Source organism: Eucyclogobius newberryi, unplaced genomic scaffold, assembly GCF_026437365.1.
Source record: "Eucyclogobius newberryi isolate DKJ021-1_F unplaced genomic scaffold, fEucNew1.0.hap1 SCAF_17, whole genome shotgun sequence".
In the NCBI taxonomy this organism is placed as follows: Eukaryota; Metazoa; Chordata; class Actinopteri; order Gobiiformes; family Gobiidae; genus Eucyclogobius; species Eucyclogobius newberryi.
In genome coordinates, this window is record NW_027315801.1 from 20,916,464 (window position 1) to 20,937,771 (window position 21,308).

General features: G+C 43.6%; 2 protein-coding genes and 1 non-coding gene across 4 annotated transcripts in view; 2 read left to right on the top strand and 1 right to left on the bottom strand.

Moving 5' to 3' along the window:
- Positions 1–5,215, top strand: part of ifrd2 (interferon-related developmental regulator 2) — a 13,568-nt gene extending 8,353 nt beyond the window's left edge. For both annotated transcript variants that reach the window (XM_072449380.1, XM_072449381.1), the window contains 8 exons: positions 723–880; positions 976–1,029; positions 1,114–1,292; positions 2,038–2,146; positions 2,231–2,359; positions 2,440–2,568; positions 3,782–3,874; positions 3,964–5,215. In XM_072449380.1, coding sequence (XP_072305481.1) covers positions 723–880; positions 976–1,029; positions 1,114–1,292; positions 2,038–2,146; positions 2,231–2,359; positions 2,440–2,568; positions 3,782–3,874; positions 3,964–4,044 — 932 coding nt within the window. In that variant the 3' untranslated portion in view covers positions 4,045–5,215. The remainder of the gene's footprint in view (positions 1–722; positions 881–975; positions 1,030–1,113; positions 1,293–2,037; positions 2,147–2,230; positions 2,360–2,439; positions 2,569–3,781; positions 3,875–3,963) is intronic.
- Positions 5,216–5,779: 564 nt separating this feature from the next.
- trnai-uau (transfer RNA isoleucine (anticodon UAU)) lies at positions 5,780–5,874 on the bottom strand. The gene is made up of 2 exons: positions 5,837–5,874; positions 5,780–5,815 (listed from the first exon to the last, which is right to left on the bottom strand). It is a non-coding gene; the product is annotated as a tRNA-Ile (tRNA).
- Positions 5,875–6,229: 355 nt separating this feature from the next.
- Positions 6,230–20,972, top strand: LOC140363061 (acylamino-acid-releasing enzyme). Its single transcript, XM_072449382.1, has 21 exons — positions 6,230–6,443; positions 7,348–7,477; positions 7,728–7,803; positions 7,887–7,962; positions 8,041–8,141; positions 8,212–8,346; positions 9,059–9,150; positions 9,230–9,267; positions 15,284–15,405; positions 15,474–15,546; positions 15,918–16,012; positions 16,160–16,211; positions 16,505–16,608; positions 17,175–17,307; positions 17,401–17,481; positions 17,984–18,064; positions 19,106–19,194; positions 19,266–19,459; positions 19,542–19,644; positions 20,009–20,115; positions 20,757–20,972. The coding sequence occupies exons 1-21, from the start codon at positions 6,326–6,328 to the stop codon at positions 20,854–20,856; spliced, it is 2,100 nt and encodes a 699-aa protein (XP_072305483.1). The 5' UTR covers positions 6,230–6,325; the 3' UTR covers positions 20,857–20,972.
- Positions 20,973–21,308: the final 336 nt, after the last annotated feature.

Genomic DNA, 21,308 nt, shown 5'->3' on the forward strand with positions numbered 1-21,308 from the left:
AGATTTTAGCTGTTTTGCTCTGGGCGCGTTGAGCTGCTACGCACTGCGCATGCGGGTCAGTTTGGATCGGCCGAAAACCAGCAATTACGACATGGACCGGCCGGTCACCGATTCGGGCCGATTCAGCATAAAACCGGCTTTTTAAAATCGGCGGCCGATTGATCGGTGCATCTCTAGAAGTCGTGTAATGTTAGGTACATTAAATCTGTACGAACGTGTTTCCTCGAGTGGGAAAGTTGCTCTCTGATTGTATTTCTACTTTAGAGTACATTTAAATCAGCGTGTTTCTGTGAGAGTCCGTACATCACCTACTTTCATTTCTGTTTGTTTTCTTAATTTTAGAATCTGAAGAGGTTTATTGCCATTGTCAATGAAAATAATTCACAAACATAGGAACTTGCTTTGGTGATACGGTGCAACATAAAACAATGAACAATGATAAAAACAGCCTATATAAGTCAAAAAGAAAAACTATTTAAATCTGCTATAGAATAAAAATAAAAATAGGCTTACTATGTACACAAAGGCACTGATGCTAATGATTGGAATTAGTAAATACATATATATTTTTGTATATTGGAGCAGCCATTGCATGAACACTAATATCTGAAGTGCTAGACTAATACAAGGACATGTTTGCAGAGGTCTAAACTCGGCAGGTCTTCTACATAATCAGAGGATAAAAAGCGTGTAACTTTTCTGTACTGTCCCGCTTTGTCCAGGAGGGGGCGAGGAGCAGGCGGCAGCAGCCACGCTCTTCTCTCTGCTGTGCATCCAGCTGGGAGGAGGAGACGAGGCCGCGGAGGGCTTTAAAATGCTCCGCCCTGTTTTCACCACTTTACTCATCGACACCGGAGCCAGCCTTATCGCCAGGCAGAGCGTGAGTGCTACTTCTTACAAAATCGACACGTAAAAATAAACACGCCGCATCACAAAACCGCTTCAGAGATAAGTTTCCCTCATGTCGTCTCCCAGTGCGCCCGAGCGTTGGGGATGTGCTGCTACGTTTCCGCCGCCGAAGACGGAGAGGTAACCATTTTCACACTGTCCTTCGTAAACTGTGCCGTCGCTTTGACATCGACCTGAATCCCGCCCCCCCTGCGCCTTCCCCAGGACCTGATCCAGTCGCTGTCCCTGCTGGAGGGGGTCTTCATGGCGACGTATCCCAACGGAGAGGGAGTCTTGCCCATCGTGAAGCCCGGGAGTCCGGCTCTGCACGCGGCGGCTCTCCAGGCCTGGGCGCTGCTCCTCACACTGTGCCCGGCCTCCAAAATCAACTCGCTGCTGGATGTGTGAGTGTCATACACGCGCCACGGTCACAAACCACAAGAGACTCATTTATTCAGTCACTAATACGTCTAAACTGTTGGTGTTTTAATGAAATTCATATATTTTGGGTAAATGGAAGTAACAGGCTGAAAAATGTGAACCCTGAATGACAAACTATTATAGGGGCACTATGTAACTTTCAATATTCGACCAGTAAACGGTGTATGACCTGTGCTTAAAGTGCCCCCTACAGGTTTGACCGCTCATTGAACTAAAATGCAATTGAAATGAATATATTTAGAATTTGGCAGAAAAAAATGTTCTGAAAAAACCACAACAGAATAGCTCATTTATTTGGTTTTATAGTTTCACTTCCTGTTTGTAATTGATGACATCACAAGAAGAAATTACCCAGCAAACACTGGGAAAAACCTCATAAAATGTCACAATTATTTTTATGCGACAAATAAAAATATATGAGAGCAATTTTATTTTGTTGAATTAATATTTAGACCGTCAAAAATATTGTTTCTTTGTGTAAATTATGTAGCGAATGTCCCTGTGATGTCACTCCCTGTCATTTCCCACCGATTTTTCAAACTTTTCTCCACAAATACCTGCTCGATCGGTGTCAAACTATAAGTTATACATGCAACATGCATAAATACACCAAATAAAGCCCTGTCATGTGCACTTTTACCACTGTAAATTCATATTTCACTGACGACCGTAGTTCTAAAGCTGGTTTCTTTCTTTATCCCTCCCAAGCCACATCCCTAAACTGCAGTGCTGCCTTCAAAGCCCAGACGTAAACTACAGAATCGCAGTCGGAGAAACGATCGCACTTTTGGTTGAGCTCGCACGGGACATCGACGAGGTACAAAATCCCATAACAGTTCTAAATAACACATGTAAGACTGTATTTGGATTAGGCTTGAATTTTGCACTTTTTCATTTGCAGGAGTTTGAGATAGAAGAAGGTTTATGCGAGTCCCTGAAAGGTTTAGCCACCGACGGGAACAAGCACCGGGCTAAAAACGACCGGCGAAAGCAGCGCTCCATATTCCGAGAAGTGCTGCATTATCTGGAGGTCGGTCGTAACTCGCCTTTGCGCCGGCGACGGAGAAATCGGCCAGATTGGTAACCGCGCTTTTGGTGTAATTTCTGCAGAACGAGGAATTCGCCGAGGAGAAGATCCGGTTCGGAGTGGAAAGTGTTTACATCGACAGCTGGATAAGGAGGAGGAGCTATGACGCGTTTAAAGAAATACTGGTGTCCGGAGTCAGGCACCACCTACAGGTCAGCACAAGCATAATACTACATACTAAATACTAAATACTTCAATACTAAAATGAGGGCGGAAAGTACCGTATTTTCCGGAATATAAATTGCTCCAGCCAAAAAATGCATAATAGAGAAGAAAAAAAACATATATAAGACTCACTGGAGAATAAGTCGCATTTTTGGGAATTTTTTTGGGATAAAATTCAAGATGCTAACGTAATGACAGCTACATGAAGCATAGATAACAAACTGTGGTAAGTGTCTGGTATGTTAACGTAACATTAACAGTTATTCAGATAACTATAGCATAAAGAACATGCTAACAAGTTTACCAAAGCATCAGTTTTACCCCAAATCACTAAATTACTGTGACACAATAGCTCTGCAAACTCCGGAGGTCGAGGAAGTGCAGATTCTTCTTCTGCGTCGCTTTGAGCCTAGAGCGCCTTCTTGTGGTTGTCAGTGTGAAAATAACGAATAATATCACATATAAGTCGCTTCGCTGTGTAAGTCGCACCCCAGCCAAAAAGGTGCGACTTATAGTTAACAAAATATGGTAGTTTGATAGATACTGAATTATTATAGGAGACTATTGTGCCCTTTTTTCCAGGTACTTAATATTTAACTCTTAGGTAGATATAAATATAATTTTATATTTTGTTCAAAGTAAATTGCAATATTGATCTAAAACTGGTCCGTCTACTTCCTGTTCAATACTGCAAAACTGATAAACTCTTCATACATTCCACCGTAACGAGCAGCAGATTGTCATTTAGTCATTTACATGTTATTATTTCTAAAAAGTGACACTTTAGAACTGGACATTTGAGTGTTTTTCAAATAATGTCAACGGAGAACAGAGATGTGGGCATGGATGAGGGGTAGGTGAAAATGGGGAATTTCTGAAAACTCCAGCCTCCAGGACAACACAGGATTAACTCAAACATGCAGGAATCAATCATAATGCAACTTGGAGGAAACTAATGATGAGTAAACACTGCTGTCACAAATTTAAAAAAATATGTATATATTCACACAATATGTCCCTTTTATAATGTTTGTGATTCATTTAAAAAGGTGCCATATTTCCTTTGTGTTTCTATTTGAAGGAGTCAAACGTAATAAATCTGTATTAAGCTAATCATCCATTGCCACAGTATATTTGTTTATTATTTCATACAGGAGTTGTTGCCATGATATTTGGTTGAAAATGTGTGTTCATGTTTAGTTCAACCCTCTCCTGAGAGACATCTTTGGCCTCGGAGCTCCTCTCCTCCCAGAGTACGGAGTCAAAACCAACAAGATCTCACGCTTTGAGAAGGTAATACTAGAACTCGATGCATTTTTGCTTCGACATTCCTTAATTAATCCTTTTTATTTTGTTAATAATCAAATGTTGTTTCTGTCCAGCATCTGTTCAACGCCGCTGCTTTCAAAGCGAGGACAAAGCTGAGGAACAAAGTGAGGGACAAACGCGCCGACGTCATGTGACGGAAGAACACCTCATAGATGCATATATATAATTCTAGGAAAATGGAAGTTGAGAAGGAACACAAGCCTCCGAAGTCGGACTCCTGTCTTATCCAACGCGGCCAGTTTCTCTCTGGAATCATGCCTTTGCCAAACACACACTGCCTTCAAAACTTAGCACAAACTGGACCACGGTTCTAACTAAACGGCGATTTACACTTTCACGCTCAGGTTTTCGGTCCCAGCGTTCTGCGGCGACGTCCAGACCTATGCATTTCTCACTGTGAAGATTAAAACGTCTTTATGAATTTAACGCTCGGATCAGCCCTGCTCCAAAGTCGCAAATGTGATAAATTAAGCCATTTTTATATTTGATAGGAACACGACAAACGATTGATACGTTCGTTATCTGACCTCTTGTGGCTGGAGTTGGTATTACAGTGCAATTACAGCCGTACCAAATCGGGTAACTTGCCTTTTTTTAACCAGGAATGAACTGACTGGACACAATTTCTACCATTTATGCTTCTACTGCTGTGTTTTAGAGCTTTGCTTTTTCATATCGCACCTATCTGTCCTACAAACCTCTTCTTCTAGAGCAGTCGTTCTCAGCTGGTGGGGCCCAAAATACATTAAATCATGTTTTTGTGACACTACTTTTTTACAAAATTATGAATATTTACTACTCGAGCGTAAACACAAGGTTCCATGTGTTCTATTGGCGATTTAAAAAAAATGGTATAATAATCTTATCAGTTGTGCTATTCATAAGACTTATGTGCTGAACAAACCAGTTGGGAACTGTTACTCTGGACTTTCTTTCTTGGTTCCATTTTTTTTTTTTTTTTTTTTTTTTTTTGGTCGTACATCTTCACTATCTCGAACCAGAGCCGCGTGTTGACTTGCCAAAAATGAAGTGTGACGTGTGAAAGTTTATTTAACTTTTTAAGTCAATGATATCTAATAGGAGACTTCCAAGGGGTTTAAGAGGCTGTAATCTTTGTACTGGGGCGTAATTATGAGAGAAGATATCCCGTTTTAACCATTGTTTCGGAGAGTAGTGTGTTTTACTCCTAATTTATTACAATATTTGACGGTGCTGTGGTGCTGTTTAATCGATCTGTCTGGTTTTCAGATGGACAGGTCTCTATGGAAACGTGTGCTACTTGAATCAATAAAAAAAAAATGAATTCCACCTGTTCTATGTAGTCTGCTTTGGATCATTTTTATGTCTATGAACTTATCCTAACTTTAAAAAAATACACTTTTAAACACATTTCTCAAGGATAACGGTATTCTTACTTGAATAAAAGTGTTGGTGATAAAGGCTTTATATCTGCAATATTAAATGATTTGAACTTTTGTATAGATGATGTGGGCAGATAACCAAAATATTGATAATTGATTGAATGTTGCTTTCAAGATATGCAATATTTAGATTTGAAAAAAGTAAAAGTAAAGGCATAAATGGTAAAAATATCCACTAAAGTATAGATGTATCAGTAATTTCACCTTTGCCATATACTTAAACATCAATTGCCTTTTCTAATTTTTGTAGTTTGTCCTTTGATCGTCACAGTATAAGATAAGATAATCCTTTATTGTCCACACATGGGGAAATTTCATTGTTGCAACGCAGTATGTTTGTATTGGGCTGATGTTTTGCCTTCCAGATTTAACTTGAGTAATATATCTTGAATTATATTCACTGTCATTTGAGTCTTTTTAAACTTTGATAGGAGAAAGTATAAAGTGTTGCTCCAGGTGAGGCTCGAACTCACAACCTCGGCATCACTCCCCGCAGCTACTGTCTTATAAGTACCGCGCGCTGACCGATTGCGCCACTGGAGCCGTGACAAGTGGAACCCGTGTTATGTAAATGTTTCCGTGGGTGAATCAGATGATCACGGGTGGAGGATGCTGGACTTAACGCTGCCTTGAAACACACGAAAGAGCAGATTTTCTTTATGTGTTCGGCGCACGGTCAAACACCACCACCTAGTGTCTTCTCGGTGGAAGTGCACCCCTCCCGTCAGCGCCGCGGTGGTACAGTCCATTCACAACATGGACGGTCCACGCTGCGGGACCTATAATAGATCCATGTGCGGGACGCGCCTGCACAACTTTAAAGAAGCCGCGCGTGTGTTATAGTGACCGACATGAATGAACGCAGACAGCTTTTTTTAGTCACATTTTCACTTTGCTTCTGGAAAAGGTCAACGCGCGGGGGATTCTTGCAGAGTCGTAACCCGAGCTGCGCCTCTCCGTAAGTGTGTTTTAGAAGCGCGTGCGCGCGTGCGTGATGGACCCGGAGAGGATCACGGGACGGTACTCGGATCTGTGCGCGCTCGCGGTCCCGGTGCGAGCGCACGTGAAGGCGCAGACGCTGAGCGGACAGACGCTGTACGACGTGAGCACAGGTGAGACAGAGGGGCCCCCGGAGGCCCCCCGTGCGGAGCCCACCTGAGTCCCGACCCTCTGCGAACACAGCTCACCAAATCACTGCTATTCATGTCAAGAATGTTTGAAGAATGAAGTTTAAAGCAACAGCGCTAACTTTCTGGAGGTGGCACGTGACCTAGGGCGACCACCTCAAATTGCAAAATATAGGAGTTTTTTAGACCATGACAGAGAAACTGAGGGAGGTGGCAATAGCAGATCATTATATTGCTATTCCAACCTCATTATTGTCATTTGTCTTTGTAAATGTCACTTTTTAAATGTTAAATTCAAGTGGCGTCAATGAAAAAGTGACACATTCTCTCAGTCAGTGGGGCAGGGACCCGGCAGGGACAGACAGAGGCCTGAATGGCTGTGCGGGACAACGGAAAGAGGGACAGGCGGTCACCATAGTTACCGGCATGATTCCATGGAAATAAGATAAGATACCTTTATTTGGTTGCAACACAGATTTGGTCCAGAAACAGATTAGGCACAGAAGTATGATAAAAAAAAAACTTTTATAAATAAAACTCTTGAAGACGTGTTGTGGCATAATGTGGAATATTATTGCAAAAGAGGAAACATTTCGACAGAGACAAGAGGGAGGCTCCTCCAGGCCGAGTCAGATTAGTGGAGAAGCAAGCCCACTCTCATAGTAATGTTTTTCAATGCAACAAGAACATCCAAAATGAAAGAAATAAAACCCCACACATGCTTCTATTTTAGTTTATTCTTTGGCAGAGAAGTTAGATGGTTTTACTGTGAAATAATAATACAAGCCCCTAATGGCACTGTTTATGTCATACACAGTGTATTAAACATTTCAACTGTTTTGTTGTTTTGTCGTGTTCGTTTTATCGACATGGCTCTTGTGCTGTCCAGGGTGGGCTCAGAACGATCTGGTCCGCGGCTCCAGGCTCACGTTCTGTCAGAGGTGGTCTTTGCTGGTGGAAGAGAAGCACAGAATCCAGTCCGTCCTGCCCCCGGGGCCCGCCGTCCCCATCAACGCAGAGTGAGCCCACGTTTACTGTCTACTACTATTTCAAATGTGTCTACGAAGTGAACGTTTTGTACTTACACAATAATAAACATGTATGCGATGTAGTGCTCCTCCAGGTTTTAGGGTCCTGGCTCATCCAAAGGGGCTTTTAACTGGAGAAAGCTTCACACAGTTGATTGTAATAGTTTATACACCGGGGGAACGGATGTATCTGAAGTTTCTGAGTGTAAATAATGTGTTTAGTATGTTTTTTCCCCTTTAGATGTCTCAGTTCTTTCTCTCCAGTCCAAGGCCTCAGAGCGGTTATCAAAGAAATCAGTGGACACCAGCTTCTCGAGGTGGGAAAAGAATGTTTAAGGAGAAGAAGACAAGAGAAGAAGAATGCAAAAGAGTTAGATGCTTTTTTTCTCTTTTGTTTTAGGTGTGGGACGAGTGCGGCCTGAGAAAGTGCCTGAACCTCACAGTTCTGAACAAACATGGACGAGTCTATGACGACGGTGACGATTATTCTGGGGTCCTACTCAGCTCAGGGGCTCGTCGGTGAGAGTGACGGTTCTGTTGTTGTGTATTTCCAGCACAGTTCGGCTGTCTGTCTTGGTCGAGGTGTGAGAACAAACTGTTGTACGTCGCTGAGAAAAAAACGGAATCATCAAATGCCTCGTGTGGGAGTGTGAAGGTGAGCGAGGTTCAGTCTTCTGCTTCTGAACTGCTCAAGACTTACTTTTGGGCTTTTTGGCTGTTGGCAGGAGCGCAGTGTGTATCGTGAGGACTGGGGCGAGGCGCTGTCCAATAAGAGCGTCCCTGTGCTGTGCTGTGTGGACCTGAGGAGCGGGGGCCTCTCTGTGCTGCAGGGAGCTCCAGCTGAAGTCTCTCCTGGACAGGTCATTTCACCAGCGCGCAGTAGTTTACACTAGACATGGTCCTTCTATTGTTCGATATAACGGAGACTAACCACCTGACGGAACATGTCATTACATTTAAGGGTTTAAAGGGTTTAAAGGGTTGAATTGGTTGTTCCGTACTTGTGATTTTTAGAAGAATGAAGTGGCTGCTGTTTTACATTGGGCTGATGTAACGGTCAGTGCCTGGGTCCACATACTGTGCGGCCCATGTGGCCCATGTGGCCCATTGTTTGAAGAACAATTCAAAACATTTATTTTGGATTTACTTTACATGCAACAATACCAAACCACCTATTTGATGTAAAATGAAAATTAAATGAAAATTAACCTTGGACTACACTTTTAATAGCCGGAATAAAGAATTAATGAAGTAATTTTTCAGGCTTAATAACTACTTAATTATTTGCCTGGAAAATCCAGAATAAAATCTCTGTATAATCTGTATAAAACATAAAGTATGTTTTATACTGATCAATGACATTCTGGTCACTCTGTTAATCTCCTTGAGTTCAGATGGGCGTGATTGACAGGTGGCTTAGCCAATCAGGGACATGCGTGGTCCCTCTGGATGATTTGGCTCATAATATTCCACATTATGGAGTCTTTTTCATGCTTTATTAAGGCTCATTAATGCGTATTATTATGAACTATTACCATTAAATGTATTCACTATTTATAATGCCCTGTGTAGGCCGTGTGGTCGGTGGATGGTGAGAGTGTTTTCTTCGTTGGCTGGTTCCATGAGCCGTACAGACTTGGACTCAACTTCTGCACCAACCGCCGGTAACCAACAGCAACACTCGTATCAACCACCTTAAAATGCACTGCCTCTAAATCCTGTTTCCCGCTTGTCACTGCACAGGTCTGCAGTGTTTAGGATCCATTTGACAGGAAACTGTGGTGAGAACTAACATTATATATATACACATGTAGTGTACATTATATATGCACATGTACACATGTAGTGTACATTATATATACACATGTACCAGGGCCGGCCCAAGCCTTCAGGGGGCCCTAAGCGAAAACATTTTTGGGGGCCCCTCACCACGTCATCAGAATCAGTTTTATTGCCATTGTCAGTAAACAATTCACATATGGGAACTTTCTTCAACGCTAACAAAGCGCACCAAAACTCCAGGGCATCTGTTTGACAGTTAGTTTATTCTCAACACCTGACAAGCTCAAATATTGATAACTTAAATCCCACAATGCAACTTGGTATTCCGCTGACATCACCTCTACTCCCTGTACAAATAACACACGTCCCAGATATGTTTTTGGGCGTATTTGTGGGCGTTAAGGGTCTACAGCCACATTAGCAGTTTAAATTAATGAACAGGGGGGGTCTGGGGGATCTCCCCCAGAGATTTTCAGACCTTTTTTGGGTCTTCTGCTGCATTTTAATGTGGTCCAGCCGGCTAAAGTAAGAGTAAAATGTTGAGGTTGTAATGCTATAAAATGATGATGTGATGAAACTGTGCCAGGAGAAAATGATTTAAAGCCAGTTATTAATACATTAGTGTACTTAATTACTCGATACAATATTGGCTATGAAAAATAATTATGATCAAATTGATTCATTTTAACTGAAAATGTAAAAGTAATAGTTATCCTTACTAATTTATCTTTTACAGCTCCCAACTGTTCCTTCTTGCTAAAGTGACAAAACAAGTTATATTAAATTAAACAAATGGCATAAGCATTGCTTGATTAACAATTAACACTGATAAAACAGTGCAAACATGTTATTCCCAGAGAATGAACAGAACGAGAAGTGAAGGTCCAAACCTAGCTATAGTGAAGAGATTGCGTTTCTGCAGCTTTGCCACTTTTGTATGAAAATATATAGTATTATTCTATAACAGACGTAATCATAATATGTCTGGTTATTTTTCACTATCAATTTATTATAATTTATAACAAATAGTCTAATGATGCTTTTTAAATAAATTGAAATGTTTTATTGCTCTATTAAAAGTGAATTAGAATATAAATGTTTGTTCTGATCAGAACATCACACACTGGACTCCTGCATGAAACAATGCTGCGATGTGATTGGCTGATGGACCTTACGTGCATAAACCTTTACGTTCCTCTCATTCCACTTTAAGAAGTCAAAGTAAAACAGACATCACGAGTCACGATTGATCTCACGCATGGTGATGAGAGAGAGAGACGCAAACTCAAACCCGCTCATCTCTGACTGAGGCTGCACAGGGGCCCGGGACAGGGGCCCGGGACAGGGGCCCGGGACACTGTTCACTCCAAAGTCTCACGTCAGAGGTTCTGGACGAGACGGCGCTCGTCCGGACCGGATCTCCGCCTCTTAGTGACCGGGGCATAGACGCGTCTCACCGGCCTCACCTGCAGCTGACACTGCCGGGCTGGTGTAAATGTTAAGCTTATTATCTTTCATTCAGACATATTATTGTGCGCGGGGCAGAGCTCTCGTCGCCTCCAGCCTGAGCGAACTAACGTGACAGAATCGTGTTGTTTCAAACAGCAGCATTAACCGTCTCTTTGTAAGAGAAGTTCAATACCTGGAGAGTGTTGTTGAGTTTGCAGTTTCTTTACATCGTCAAGAAGTTTCTTCTTTCGTTTTTCGGCATCGGGGGGATATATTCCTCTGGACATGAGGGCCACGCAGGGACCACGTTGTGTTGTGTTTATGTTTTGCTCTCGAGCTCCTCGCGCACAATGAAGTTGCCCAATCAGCGCAGGTTTGGTGTCTTGGTTGCCAGATTGTCATTACAAATAAATGCGGTTTGTGCGTTATATGTTACCGCTGTGTGCGCTGCCGCGCCAGCAGCGCTACTACACTAGTGGCGCACGCTGCGCACGCACTTCTCATAAGACGGGTTGCCAGATTGGGGGCCCTATTAACGCCTCGGGGCCCTACGCTGCTGCTTAGTTCGCTTATAGGCTGGGCCGGCCCTGACATGTACACATGTAGTGTACATTATATATAAGGCGCTGGTACAGCTGGCAGCCCGGTGTAAACGCTCTCTCTTCTTTCGCACACTTATTGTGCTTTATCTCCTATATTTTGTAAATATAGTTAGTATATTTTTTCTATTTTACTGTACGATAGGGACACGCGCTGGAATAGTTTTTTAATTCAACTGTTTTTGACTTTTTTCGGCTGGATTTGAGCGTTTTTCGTTGCGTTCGTTGTGTTGTTGTGATGTGAGCTAGCTCCGAGCGAGCCCACCAGCCCCCCCCCCGCGCCCTCCGGCCGCGCTAAAGTACGGCGTGTCGTTGGTACACGTTTATATACACGTTTATATGAAAGAGGAACTTCACGAACAATCGGGACAGGCACTGGAATCGCTTTAAATTAACTTGTATTGTCTTTATTCGGCTGGATTGAGTGTTTTCGTCGTGTCGTTGCGATGTGTCTTGGCTCTGAGTCCCCGGGCTCCGGCCCCGCCCCCCGGCCGGCGCCGTACCGCGTTTACACAAAGGAGGAACTCATGAAACTGCGGAGAACAGTCGTCTTACCCGGAGATCGTCACGTTATCCCGGCGGACATCCTAAGGAAAACGCAACGAAGCAGACGGGCTGGACGTAAACTCCGAGAGAAGAGAGGGACAAACAGGAAGTCGGTTCCCGCCGTAGTCATGGGTAACGTGAGGTCCCTTCAAAATAAAATGACGGAAATAGCGAGCCTCATGCGGTCCCAGAGGATTTATAGGGACAGCAGCGTCTTGATTTTCACAGAGACCTGGTTAACAGCAGAAATGCCAGACTCTATTGTAGGTTTGGACAATTTTCATCTGCTGCGGGCGGACAGAACGAGAGAATCCGGGAAGAAAAGAGGTGGAGGTCTGGCGGTGTATGTGAACATGAGCTGGTCCAAACCCGAACACTGCACAGTGAAGCAGCAGCTATGTAACAAGGATATTGAACTATTGGCTATTGGCATGAGGCCATATTATCTGCCCCGGGAGTTCTCACATGTGATTTTGATCGCAGTCTATGTGGCCCCGTCTGCCAATGCTGAAAATGCTTGTGAAGCACTGCTCTCCTGCACTTGTAGGCTGCAAACACAGCATCCACAGGCTCTCTTCCTCATCTCTGGTGATTTTAACCACGCTTCTCCCTCTTCTGTTCTACCAACATACACCCAGTATGTTACCTGCCCCACCAGAGAGAATAGAACATTGGACTTGTTTTTTGCCAACACCAAGGAGGCTTATTCTTCTTCCCCCCTCCCTCCCCTGGGCAGCTCGGACCACAACCTTGTACATCTGAGGCCTGTATATGAAACCATCGTGCGCAGGCAGCCTGTGGTGTCCCGTGAGGTGAGGATGTGGTCTGCTGAGAGCGAGGAGGCTCTGAGGGACTGCTTCAGCACCACTGTCTGGACTGAGCTTTATAACCCACATGGGGAGGGCATCATCACCATCACAGAGTGCATCACGGACTACATCAACTTCTGTTTTGAGAACATTGTTCCCTCCCGGACGGTGCGGTGTTTTCCAAACAATAAGCCATGGATTAACCGTGAACTGAAGGCTCTGCTGAAGGAGAAGAAGAGAGCCTTCAGGTCAGGGAACAAGGAGGAGCTGAGGAGGAAGATCAGGCAGGCTGAGGCCGGCTACAAGAGGAGGATGGAGGAGAAGCTGCAGCAAAAGAACATTCAGGGAGTGTGGAGGAGCCTGAAAACCATCTCAGGCTTCAAAATCCCCCCTGCCCAGACAGAGGGGGATCTACAGTGGGTGAATGATTTAAATGCTCACTTCTTGAGGTTTGATCGGTCACCCGCCCCTCCCCCTGCACAGCTGCATGCTCCCTCTTCCACAGCTGGACAATGCCCTGCATCTGTTCCTCTTCGCTTCTCTGCCCCGGACCATCAGCTCCCCACTTCGCCTGGACTCACCCATCCCCCCAGCACACAGTCCCCCTGCCAACCTCTGACTGTCACAGCAGCACAGGTGAGGAGTGAGCTGAAGAGGATTAAAGTGAGGAAGGCAGCAGGACCTGATGGCATCAGCCCCAGGCTCCTTAAGTCCTGCGCAGATGAACTGTGTGGAGTTATGGAGCATGTCTTCAACATGAGCCTGAAGCTGAAGGTGGTAACACAGGTCTGGAAGACCTCCTGTCTGGTACCTGTGCCTAAGACACCGCGCCCCAAAGACCTCAACAGCTTCAGGCCAGTGGCTCTCACGTCCCACCTGATGAAGACACTGGAGCGGCTAGTCCTGGACCACCTCCGCTCCACCGTGAGCTCAGCCATGGACCCGCTGCAGTTTGCATATCGGTCTGGCATCGGAGTGGAGGACGCCGTCATCTCCCTGCTGCACCGCTCTCTCTCTCACCTGGAAAAGCCTGGCAGCTCTGTGAGGATTCTGTTCTTCGATCTTTCCAGCGCCTTCAACACCATCCAGCCGCTGCTCCTGAGGGACAAGCTGGAGACGGCTGGTGTGGAGTCTGACCTGGCAGAGTGGATCCTGGACTACCTCACAGACCGACCCCAGTTTGTGAGAGCCCGGAACTGTGTGTCTGACACTCGGACCTGCAGTGTGGGGGCGCCCCAGGGCACTGTCCTCGCGCCCTTTCTCTTCACCCTTTACACTGCAGACTTCAGACATGACACGGACAGCTGTGTCCTGCAACAGACGACTCTGCCATCATCGGACTCATCACGGACGACGATGACGCGGAGTACAGAGGACTGGCGCAGGACTTTGTGGACTGGTGTCAGCGGAACCACCTCCTCATCAACGCGGGGAAGACCAAGGAGATGGTGGTGGATTTCCGCAGACGCCACCCCACTGCCCACTTACCAGTGAACATCCAGGGAAGGGACATTGAGAGAGTGGACTCATACAAGTACCTGGGTGTTCATCTGAACCACAAACTGGATTGGACTCATAACACAGACGCACTGTTCAGGAAGAGCCAGAGTCGGCTCTACCTCCTGAGGAGACTCAGGTCTTCAGGCGTGACAGGGCCACTTCTGAAGACCTTCTACGACTCTGTGGTGGCATCAGCCCTCCTGTACGGTGTGGCCTGCTGGAGCAGCAGCATCACAGAGAGGGAGAGGAGGAAGCTGGACAGAGTCATCAAGAAGTCCAGCTCCGTCCTGGGCTGTGCTCTGGACTCGGTGCAGGAGGTGGGGGACAGGAGGGTCCTGGCTAGATTCACATCTATGCTGGACCATGAGTGTCGCCCCCTGCAGGACACCCTCTCCGCTCTGGAGAGCAGCTTCAGTGAGAGACTGATCCACCCTCGATGTGTGAAGGAAAGGGTCCGTAGGTCTTTCCTTCCTGCTGCTGTCAGACTTTATAACAAAAACTGTTAGTACTGAACACTCACAATACTGACCCAACCTAATACTGATGTGCAATTCTGTCATATGTGCAATTGCTGTTGGAATTCATGTGCGATTCATGTGCTGTCGTGACACATATTCATGTGCAATTACTGTCGTGATCACATGCAATGGTATTTATTTATTTATTTGTCTATGGGAGTTTTTATTTATTTATAGGAGATCTTCTACTGAAAGTGTTTTTCAGACTTCCTATAAGTGTTCTGTTCTTCTGTATCTGCCTCTGTATCTACCTGCGTTGCACCAATGAAATTTCCCCATGTGGGACAATAAAGGAATATCTTATCTTATCTTATATACACATGTACACATGTAGTGTACATTATATATACACATGTACACATGTATTGTACATTATATATACACATGTACACATGTAGTGTACATTATATTTACACATAAGTCAGTTGTGTTTTCTGACTATTATTCTTATGCATATCTTATATTTATGCCCTCTATTTCATTATCATTTTAGACCTAAACTCTAATGACATGAATATAAAGTAGATAAAGCTGTTCTTAGCGCTTGTGCCTGGACGCTGACCTTCCTCACAGTCTTTGGTGTCTGTTTTTCAGAGCGCGTGTCGGAGGAGAACGTGTCCGTGTCGAGTCCTCGCCTCAGTCCAGATGGATCTGCTTTAGTTTTTCTTCAGGGAAAAGTGTTCGGGCCTCACGCTCAGTGCCTCAAGATGCAAATGGTAACTGCTGCTTTCACAGTGCAGTACTAAAGATGTGAAGTCTAAATGTGTGAATGTGTTTGTTACAGTTAGACTTGAAGAGCAGCATCATCTGCACCCTGATTGAAGTCGTCCACAGAGCTCAGAGCGGAGAAGACACTGGTCTGTCCCTCATGTGTTTGTTTCACATTTTGGTTTATTTCTCAAAGTCCCACGGTGTCACATTTTAGCATAAAAGTATCAAAGTAAAAGCATGTTTTTTCATTTCTGCATGTTTTTGTGGCACTGAAAAACAGAGTAACATTTGTCTCGTGTCTCCACAAACATGACTTAAAACATATTTGTCTTGACACTCTTGCTTTAAAGTCACAAATAGATGGACGGAAGGACAAATATAAATAAATAATTGAATAAAAGTTGAAAGATGCAAGAGAAAAAATAAAGCTATCCTATTGCTTTTTTAACCACTCGACCACCGGCAGGTACTTGATTCACTTCAAGTATTTCAAAGTAAAATAGTGTTTCTCCTTCAGGAGGCTTCTCTGGAGTGTACGAGTCTCTGTCCTCCTGCTGTTGGTCTGACGACAGTCAGAGAGTTGTCTTCAGCAGCGCTCACAAGAACTGGAAGGTACGAAAAAAACAAACTCATTATTCACTATTTTAGAGCTACAAATATCCACATACTTTTATCATAGTTTAGTTTATTATAGAATGGATTATAATGTTTTAGCTGGTTTAAGAATTTGTATAACGTCGTCTTTATCCTCTCCTCCAGGACATATTTGTTGTGGACAGGCAAACCCGGAGTGTCTCGTGTCTGTCTCATAGTAAGACTCCTCCTCCTTTAGCTCCTTTGTCCTCTCCTGCCTCCTCTGTCCTCTCCTGCCTCCTCTGTCCTCTCCTGCCTCCTCTGTCCTCTCCTGCCTCCTCTGTCCTCTCCTGCCTCCTCGTTTCCTCTGTCCTCTCCTGCCTCCTCTGTCCTCTCCTGCCTCCTCTGTCCTCTCTTGACTCCTCTGTCCTCTCCTGACTCCTCTGTCCTCTCCTGACTCCTCTGTCCTCTCCTGCCTCCTCTGTCCTCTCCTGCGTGCATAACTGTGAGCGCGTTCATGTTTCTCTGCAGACGTCCGGTCCGGTCCGAGGGTCTTTGGCTCCTGGAGGCTCCTGAGCGTCCACAGAGACCTGCTGGTGGTCTGCTGCTCCAGCCCCAACACTCCGCCCACCCTGGTACCTCCACACACACACATATGTCACTCTAATCACTAGTTTGGAGGGATTTACCGAAAATATGAGCACGCACATGACTAAATAACTAAATCTGAAACGTTAATGTGGCTTATGAATGTATAATAGTGGCACCTCCTTTCTAGAAAATAAAGAAAGTTGTGATTCAGGTATAGGTAGGTCATTTCGGAGTGTATGCGTTCAGTAAATAATAAAATTCACAATTAAAACCGTCCAGTTGTACAGTACCGAGTAAAGCTTCTGTACATTTTCAGTTGACAGGAGGAATGTAAAGTAAAGTACCAGCAACGTTTGAAAAAATTAAAATAATAATAATAACAAACCGGTATAGTGACAAACACGTACAAATACTGCTCGAAAAATACTCTCAGACCTGACTGAACTACGGCTTTAAGATGCATTTTGAAACTAGCTTGACCCTTGCCCTGGTCTCTGTTTTTTTTTTTTTAATTGTCATTTTCTTTCTAAAGCGTGATTTGCCGTAACTAATGCATTTATCTCCAATTGAACTGGATTCACTTGCTTGGACTGTGCGTTCTCATCGACAGAGAGTGGGATTCTTGCCCTCGGACGGTCAGATCGTGTCTTGGAAAACTCTCCAGGCTCCGCTGAGCACGTTTGACTTCCCCTGGACTGTGATGGACGTCCAGCCCTCTCCCGAAGAGGACAATGCCAAATACAGTCATTATTTTTTAAATATTTAATTCATTTTTATCATCTTTCCTTCACCGTTCTCTAAAAGCTCGTCTTGTTTCTGTGATGCGTTTTTCGCAGCTGGTCTCGATTTTGGCGCCATTTTGGTGAAACCGTCCGCTCGGGGCAGAACTAAACTACCTCTGGTCGTCTTCATTCATGGTCAGTACTGGTTATATGCTTTTAAGTTTCATTTCAAATTATTAAAGCGGACATATTGTGTAAAATCCACTTTTCTGAGCTTGTAACAGTACCAGCGTTCCTTCATCATTTGTTCAGTCAGAATTGTATTGCAATAGATTGATGCACATTAGAGTAATGTCCTGCATTTGAGGTTATATTTTCCCCTACCCCGTTGCCCCACCCACTTCTTTTTACTTGTACGTATTATTCAAAAATTCTGATTCTTGTTCAATCGTGTAAATTATACTAAAAGCAAGTAGATTAAATGTGCTTCTTGATACAGTTAAAGCGGTTTTGGACGCAAAGTCAGTGGATCCGTTTCTATTTTAAGCCGTTTTCGATAAACATTAGGCTTATAATGAACAAAATGTTGAACAAAAAGTGTTTTACTAAATGCATGAGAAAAGCATAATACGTCACCTTTAAACAGATGCGATTAAGTGATTATTAGTGGTTAATGTCTGTTATTCTGTGTGCGTAGGAGGCCCTCACTCCCAGTCCCCCGCGGAGTGGAACATCACCACAGCGGGTCTGGTCCAACTGGGACTGGCTGTTTTAATGGGTGAGACGAGTGAATAACTGCACAATATAAGAAGTGTTTATGTCACAGATGGATGAACGAGCGTGCCCAGATTTGATGAAGTTTGTGATTTTGATTGTACCACATCTTGGAGTGCGTTGTTTATTCCTTCATTCTTGCACCGTTGGTTTTACAGCCGCTTCAAAGTGTCAGGAAACATGATGAATAATAAATCTAGCCAAATTAAATTGACGTAACCAACAATTGTAGATTTTGGTTATTTATGTTCTGTTAGATTTTTGTTTTTGCATTTGTTCCAAGACAAACGGCATCAAAACAGTTCAATACTTAATACTCATTTTGACCCGGAAATATCACTGACCTCCGACATGTCTGTTTTATATAAAATGTTTTGTCTGTTGCCCACGACTCCCATGAAAACGAGATCTCCAAATCTCAATGGGATTTTTCTGGTTAAACTAAGGTAAAAAACATGTCAGAACTTTAGGACAGTTTGCTGCAGCAGAAGCTCATTGAGGAACTGTTTTGTCCACTTTAAAATGTTCGGCAAGTTGTAGACAGCGTTGTGCACAGGAAGTGTGTTATTGGGCAAGACACTTAACCCCACACTGTAAAACAAGAACAACTAAACGGCCAATGACTTTTAAGATAGTTCAGTTTTTTATGCTAAATACTGTCATTACCAATAACATTATGATACTTTTATTTTGAAAAAAAAGCCACCATGTTACACCAAACATGCATTTCTCTCTTCTTTTTCTTTTTTTTTTTTACAAGGAATCCCTGTAAAATTAAGATAAGATAAAGATGACCTTCATTTATCCCACAATGGGGGAATTTCAGTTTTGCAACACAGATTAGGCACAGAAGTATAATAATAAAAAACTGATAACCTATTAAAAAAAACTCTTATAAATAATCTAATAAAAAAGACGCTCTTATTTACAGCTGTTAAATTACAGTCAAATACAGTGATTAAACTGATATTTTTGAACAAATTAAATGACATCGATTTCCAGAATGTGATCATATATTTAGAGGGTCATTGTTTATTTTATGCAGTGAACTACAGAGGCTCCACAGGATTCGGCCAGGACAGCATCTTGTCTCTGATTGGACAAATCGGTGATCAGGACGTCAGCGATGTCCAGGTGTGTTTTCCCTCTTAGAAAAAGCTTGAACGTCGTCGGTACAAACTCATCACAGCCTCTTTCTTTCGCAGAGGGCCGTTCAGTTTGCCCTCCAGACCGACGCGACCCTCGACCCCGAGCGGCTGGCGGTTTTCGGGGGGTCACACGGCGGGTTCCTGTCCTGTCACCTGATTGGCCAGTTCCCAGACGTCTACAGAGCGTGTGCAGTGAGAAACCCCGTGGTGAACGCGGCCACTCTCCTGGGGACCAGCGACATCATTGACTGGTTGTTACATGAAGGATTTGGGGGAAGATTTTGGAGGGATTTTGTCGTTGAGCTTGAAGTAACAGTGTTTCTCTCTGTCTAGGAGATACAGCAGCGTTGGCATGGATTTCACCTATGAGCAGATTCCAACGGCTGAAGCTCTGGCCACCATGCTGCAGAGGTCACCCATCACACACGCGCCTAAGGTCAGAGTCTAGTGCGTACCCGTAAACTGATCTGAAATATCTTTTAAGAGCTTTTAACCATGTTTTTCCCTCATCAAACACATGCCTGGAGTTGTCTTTAGCTTCATTCACGCTTATTCGACGAATCCTGTTTAGAAAGTCCCCCCCAGTGTGATGCCACAGTCTAGCTATGACATTGCTCCAGAATCTTATACGCTCGTTTTAAGTCCATAAATCAACGGCTCATTTGATGAACTCATTTTCATCTATTTATTCATTAACCTTTAACCTTACGAGCTGCTTGCATATGTAATTCCCTCTGCTGCCAGTAGATGAAGGCAAACGTCAGTTCCTGGCATGAAGTCAATTCTCTCTGTACTTGTAGATGAAGTGTGCCTTGCTGCTGATGCTGGGGGCCAGAGACCGTAGAGTGTCCCCTCACCAGGGCCTGGAGCTGTACAGAGCTCTGAAGAGCCGGGGCAGAACCGTCAGGTAAAAGCACTGCTGGAACGGGCAAACACACTTCAATAAATACGTAGGTTCTGGTGTTTTCGAGCTGCACTAATTAGAAAAATATAGTCTTCTTCATGGGCTATAAGTGTAGATGTGGGCCATATGTCAAAAAATGTATATCACAATTTTGTCAGAGCCAGATGACAATTTCAATTTGATCACAATTCATGTAAACGTAGTAAGATTGTATTGAAATTTGATACTAATCGATACAAATAGAATCAAAACTAGATATTCATTTGAACAAGTATCAATATTTATTTTTGAAATTATATGAAAAATGCACATTTCCTGAATAGTGTTTATCTCAATAGTAGAATTATATTAGAACTAGTATAAAAGTACATAGTAAATTAAACTACTTTTATTTTCTGTCAATTTTTTGTTTTAATTATTATTGTTGTATCCAAATCGATATTGAGTATCAAGCTTTTTCCTTCGTATCAAAATTGACTTTGAAATTGTATCAACAACTGTAAAACTCACTATCTTTATATTGTCTTGAAGAGACTTTGCTGTAATTGGTTAATTCCAGCTGTCACTCACTCAGGACTTTGCTGTTGATCAAACGTTGAGCTCTACGTGTTCCTGTGTAAGTGCCTCTTCCTCTTCCTCTTCAGACTGCTGTGGTTCCCTGAGGACGGCCACTCTCTGTCTCGTGTGGACACTCAGACCGACTGCTTCCTCAACACCGTTCTGTGGCTGCAAGAACATCTCTGACACATTTCCTCCCACTTTAACTCAAACTGGACTGAATGAGCCTTAAAACTGAATAATTCCGGTTTGAATATGTGCCAAGATTTATGCATGGTTTTGTTCATCACGAGCAATGCACCGATTCAGATTTCTCACGAAAGCTTTTTAATTCTACGCGAAAGCTTTTTAATTCTACTTTTAAATGTGTAAAATGTCCAACAGATGGCACTCTTCATCCATTCTCCAGCTTTATGAATGTAGTTTTCTATTGTCGCCCGTTAAGCTACTAACGCCATGTTCTGTTTTTCTTTTTAAAAAGCATAACTATTCAACACATTCTCACCTGGTTGTCCTGTCCTTTTGTCTCCTGTCCCACTTCTTCACAAATGCCTCTTGAATTGTTTAAAAGTGAGATTTACTCAGATTGACAGGTTTTTCCTTGCATATTTTGGGTGAACTGGCTTTTACGGTTGTAA